Consider the following 6201-nt stretch of genomic DNA (forward strand, 5'->3'; position numbering starts at 1 on the left):
TCTGCAGGTTCGAGGCGCTGCAGCTCAGCTTCAAGAACATGTGCAAACTTAAGCCGCTGCTAAACAAGTGGCTGGAGGAGACGGACTCGAACACCGGCAGTCCCACCAATTTGGACAAGATTGCGGCGCAGGGCAGGAAACGAAAGAAGAGGACCTCCATCGAAGTGGGGGTGAAAGGGGCGCTGGAGAACCACTTCTTAAAATGCCCAAAGCCATCTGCTCACGAAATCACCAGTTTAGCCGGCACTCTGCAGCTGGAGAAAGAGGTTGTGCGCGTTTGGTTTTGCAACAGAAGACAAAAAGAGAAAAGAATGACACCAGTGGGGGTCCCTCACCCGAATATGGAGGACGTATATTCCCAAGCAGAGACCCCTCCTCTACACCGCACACTACAGAGTCCTGTGCAGTGACTGTTTTCATGAACAATCCGAGCATCTCCGCCGGGGGGATAGAAAAGAGGAAACACACACAAAAAAAAAGAGGGGGACTATGGAGTTTACAGTATTTAAGTTTGGCTTTTCTTTTTTTTTTCTTTTTTCCAGCGAGAAAAAGAGACATGGGGAAAGTTGAACAGATGAGTTTTTATTTTTTAATTTTTGTTGCCCTTTAGTATTTTCGAGATCGTCTTGACAAATAGATGAGAAGAGGAAGGGGGGGGGGGGGAAATATGAAAAATCATGAGGTAAAAGAAAATGAGTAAAAAAAAAAAAAAAAAAAAAAAAGGTTCGCTATTATTGATTCTGTGCGCATTTAAACAAAGATCTTTATTTACCAAAATTATATGGAGGTGACGAGTACAAATTCGATTCCCCAAATGGCTGTTCCATGAAATGAGTCAACCGAGGCCATCATCACTTGTGTGAACTGAACTCACCACAGCGACGTGGTTTCCTGAGAAAACACACAACCATCAACACTGGAGCTGAAAACACTGAACGAACAACGCTTTTGCTTTTTCAGCCTGAAAACTGATCAACCAGATTTCCCCGAATATCGGTGTATACTTTCTTTGTTCTATGAAGTGTGGTATTTTTTTTTTCATTTGTTGTTGTTGTTGATGTTGTTGCTTTGGAGATATGTTGTTTAACCTCTTTCTGCAGAACTGTCTGTCACTTCTGTCTTGATTTCGCTGGGACTCGTCAGAGCAGCTTCTTTTCATATTTGTTCTGTTCACTCAGCTGGTGGAGGAGCAGTGGCACCCGAACAACAAAAAAAAGAAAAGAGAAAAGACTCATACTTTTTAATGTATTTCAGAAAAAATGTCCAGTGCACCAGGACGTCTGAGTTCTGACTGCATGCCTTAAAAAAAATAATATTTAAAGCTTTGCAGCTCATCACGTCGAAATTTGCAAAACAAGCACCAGACGCTAAAAAGAAAAAGGGGCAACAGGCATTTCTTGTTTTCTTTTGAGGGTTGTGTCATTGTTTTCCTTTGCATGGAGCACTTATTCTTCTTTTGTTAATATTATTATTATTGCAATTTTAATTTCTCTGCGTTAGTTGATAGAAATAGTGTGTGGAGCTTCAACACAATAAGAGCCCAGCATGTTTACAGGTCCCTGGCTGTCACCACCGAGCGCACACTGCTCACTGCCTCCTCAGCCCTGTTGTTCCCAGACATTTCAACAGAGATTGGTCACATACGAAATGAAAAGTAATAATAACTCAGGTAACTTCAGTGCCCCCACGTCGGAATATCACGCCTGTACATGATTTACGTTCCTCTGTGGTTTCTTTATTTTTTTTTAAATATATGTTTTAAATCTGGTTACTACCACACCGTTTTTTCCTTTGTCCCATATACTCATTGTATTATAATAACACGCTGGATTCGGAGATAAGAAAACAACAATAATAATAATAATAATTCCTGGAGGGAAAGCAATGAAGGGACGTACTTTCGATATATTTATTTTTTTCTTCTGTCCTGAAAGGAAATCTGAAAACTCTCATGCGTTGTGTGTCATTTCTCAATGTTGGACCAGTCCAAAAAGCCTACAGCAGTGCTACTCAATACAAGATGAGGGAAACTTTTTTTTTTCCAAGAAAAAATAATAATAATAATGAAAAAAAAAAGAAGATTTTAGAGAAAATGTTGCCAGGATTATTTCCAATATGTAAATATGTCCAATATGTAAACTTGTATTTGTCCTGAGATATTGTTTTTGTTTTGTTTTGTTTCTTTCCGGGCAGTTTTGTACACTTACTAATTCCAAGAAGATATTTTAATATGATTTCATTTATGAATCTGACCATTTATATATATATATATTTATTTCTTAAACGTGTTTGGAGCTTTTTTGTTCAGCTCTGTTAATGGTTATGTTGCAGTGGACTTCAGTATGTTCTTATTTTCCTTTTTGTTTACTACATTGGTTGTATGTTGATTGCTAAATGTAGACTGCAAAGTCACATTTATATTTATGTTATAGTAATATTTTATTACTTACATAAAACATATATACAAGAAATGGTCTTTTGTCTTCATTAAGATCCAAACCCGCTCGTCCTGCAGTGTGTTGCTGTGTGTGTGTGTATGTGTGCGTGTGTGCGTGCGTGTGTGTGTGTGTTAGTGGCAGCAGCAGCACACACACAGGATGAAGATGATGAAGATGATGGTGATAGATGGTGTTCAGTGAGCGCACCGTGTGTTCAGTGGACATAGCAGTGGTTCGTTATGTAACAGGGGGTCGTTTCAAATCAGAAGCTGTGTACATGTGCTGTTAAGGGAAGTAGACAACAGGATTTTACCTCAGGCTAAGTTCACACAGTCTCTGACGTTGTTCACATCTTTGTGTAATCGCAGTATTAAATTGTGCAATATTAACAACGAAAGTATTGTCTTTTCATTGACTGCTTATTATCGCCTTATTGCTTATTTAATATTTTATTATTATCACGAGGAGAGATGTATTTAATGCTCCTTATATAAACCAGCGAGCATCACTTGTCATCGTCTGAGCGATTAAAATAAGGAAAATCTGTGGAAGCAGAAACTCCTGCAGGCCACAAAACCGCCTCTTCTTCTAAAGATAGAGGAGGAGAAATAACCGAGAGGAGCAGGCCCGGAAGTTCAGAGGGAAAAATAAAGGCCTGATTCACAGCGAAACTATTTTTATAACAGTTTCTCTAAATCCACATTTTTTTAGGGCAGTTTTCAACTTAAAGTTTTTGTTGTGTTCCTCGCATCACGGGCCACAAGCGGTTGTTTTATTGTTTCTATATCTACATATGAAACACAGTTTGATTTCATGGAGAATATCCGTGAAGGATCATTAGGCCCATTTATTATTTTAACCTCCATCTTCACGGTTTTATTAGTAAATAGTAAAAAAATGTTTTTTATATATAAAAGAAAAATTCAGAGAGCAACAGGAAAATCTTCTTCCGCGACCACAACGTTTCAGAGTCTGAGTTTGTAGAAGAAAGCGTCAACTTGTCAGAATTTACTTTAATTATCAGGTTTTGTCTAATAGCTACAGCGACCACACGCAAGTGTATTTTTCATGAAGCCACTTTCTGAATCAAAGCGTCAAACATGAACCCGATGAAAAGGAAAAAGTTGGAGGTGTCGTTCAGTTTCTATAGAAAACTCCAAGTCAAGACGTTTGTTCTGCTGCTTATACATTTAATAAAACCGTGCACATCTTTACTTGCAATAAAAAACAACACGCACGAAATGTTTTCCTCCCATTCGCGTAATCTTTATTAAATTTTAAAGTTGATTTTTTATATCTACATCAGCGATATGCGTTAAAAGAAAAACTGTGCGCAATATACACAAAAACACTGCGCAGGTCCGTCGGATCTCTGCGTGGGACTTTATAGTTGCGGTGATGTGAAAGTGAAAATGAAAAATGAAGAAGCTGTGCAGAGGTGATCTCACTGAGGAAGCGGAGGTGAAGGAGCACACAGTCCGAGAGAAGAGCGAGTCACAGGCGCCCCCAGCTGGCCAAACCTGGGCACTGCAAAAGCTCGACCTCAGAGAGTTTGACAGAAATGAGCTATAATAATAATAATAATAATAATATTAACATTCATCATCAATGTCATCCTGCTACCACACACAGCTTCACTTAGTCTAACCAGCATTATTCTCTCATCTATCCACCATTGTTCTTACAGTTAGTGACACAGAATCACTACCGACTGAATCCCGGAGCCTCGGATCCTCATCAGTTCTGACGCTTGCAGAATAAGTGACATCTTTTAAGTCACTTCTAAAAAACATCTTTATCTAAAACACTTTTCATGTGTTGACAGCTTTCTTGGTTTAATGCTGTATTTTGATATTTGATCTCTGCATTATTTTATGTCCTGTTCGTATTTACCTTAGACCGGAGTTGTTCTAATCCTGATTCTACCATGTAAAGTACTTTGTAAAATGTTTGTTAATATTATTATTTTATAGATTGACGATTTCCACATAGTGTTTTGTTATATCTTGTGTTTTTTTTAAAGCCATTAAATTAGTTATTCTGCCATCTTGGCTGGTTCTTACTGTGTTTACATATATACGTATACACAACACCTTAATTTCTAGCAGTAGCTTGCAACACCTCTCTTCATCGGTGGTTGTTCTGTGTTTCTGTTGTATATTGTGTTCATGTTTTGCATGATTTGCTGCATGTTTTTTTGGAACGTTTTTCACATCGGCCTGTGAGAAACAGCCGTTCACTTTGTATGAGGAAAGTACATTTGAAACCTTTGTAGAAACTTTACAGGGCAGAACGCTTTCTTTGTCATGTCACATATGAAGGTGATGATATGTGTGTGCAACACTTTAGGATGTAAACTGTTGTTTCTCTGACGTACACTCAGCCCGGTTCCTCCTTCACTAGACAGTACAAGCAGAAAATACATTACATCCCATTTTTAAAAAGTTTTAAATGTGACTCAGTCAGGGATCAAACCTCCTTGTTAGAAACAGGCTCTGAGCACCTTTAAGGGTCATGTATGAACTGCAGTGTGAAAACAGAGGCCTCCGCAGTGACATAGCTGGTGAAACAGAAGGAGTCCACAGTTGACCAGACATGAGAGATCATGGTGACTGCTACCAACTGTTGTTTCTTGATGATATGCAATTTTTATTCTGGTCCGTATGGAGGGACACAACCTCCATTATGCCGATAAATCAATAAAACATGAGGAGAACTCATCACTAAACAGCAAAACCCAGCTATTTGACCTACAAATCACCACAGTTCACCCTCTCCTCCTCTGCTCCTCTTCTCCTCTCTGCAGACCTCTCTCCTGCACCGAGTGGGCCCTGGGCAGCACCCGCGGAGGAGCTGCAGCCTCGGCACAGCCAGGGCGCCGGCGAACACCGATGCCTCCTTCATCAGGGAAGTATCGTCACACACAGGAGATGTGGATTAGTGATGATTAGCAGGGATTATGGCTGGTTAATGGTGGGAAAATACATTAGGAACCATGGGCTGCGGGAGGGGGAGGGGGGATTTCACTCACACTAGCGGATTTGCATTGATCCACAGCAAATGAATGAGGATTAGCAGCATCAAGCTATGTGCCAACAGATAAATAACATTAAGCGCATTATACGCCAACGCTTGCTATTAATGACATTACAAACACCACTACAATGCTGGCAATTATGGAAAATAATAGGAGCGGCTGAATAATGTACTCGGTCGGGAATCTTGAGTTTCCACATCCTCGTTGTGTACGAGCCAAGCTGCTTACAGGCAGAGAAGCGTATAGAGTTCGGGATCCACTTGCTCATCATTTAAAGGGGTTTCATATTGTTAATGTGTTGATGTTTAATAATCATTTATCACTGCCTCGTGGGCAAATAATAAGACATTTGTAGGAGCAGGGTTTGGGTTGTTAGGTTGGGAAATCTACCTTCTGTTGTCAGCCATCCATCTCCAGCTCAACTGTGTTTTCATCTGTCATTTAACAGCACAATCCTCTTACTTTTTGTAAAAGAGCCGAAGAGCACCTACACCAAAGCCCTTATTATTCCAAAGGATGTGAAAATACCCCAACAAGTTCATATTCTAAAAAAAACAATATCTGTCCTATCAAGGCAAAATAAAAAGAAGTAAAGCATGAGCTTCTTTAACTTGATGCGACAGGTAGTTTGACAAAATACGATAAAGAGGTTATGTTTTCACCTCTGTGCATATGTTTGTTTGTAAGCAAGATTAAACAAAAACTACTTGACCCATTACCACAAAT

The 6201-nt window shown here is 39.5% G+C and overlaps 1 protein-coding gene across 1 annotated transcript in view; it reads left to right on the forward strand.

The window, feature by feature from the left end:
• pou3f1 (POU class 3 homeobox 1) overlaps positions 1 to 410 on the forward strand; it is a 1131-nt gene extending 721 nt beyond the window's left edge. Inside the window, exon 1 of the mRNA XM_061081883.1 lies at positions 1 to 410. This exon is cut by the window's left edge and continues 721 nt beyond it. Coding sequence (XP_060937866.1) covers positions 1 to 410 — 410 coding nt within the window.
• The last annotated feature ends 5791 nt before the right edge of the window (positions 411 to 6201 follow it).

The sequence above is a fragment of the Limanda limanda genome, chromosome 11 (assembly GCF_963576545.1).
Source record: "Limanda limanda chromosome 11, fLimLim1.1, whole genome shotgun sequence".
NCBI classification, from domain to species: Eukaryota; Metazoa; Chordata; class Actinopteri; order Pleuronectiformes; family Pleuronectidae; genus Limanda; species Limanda limanda.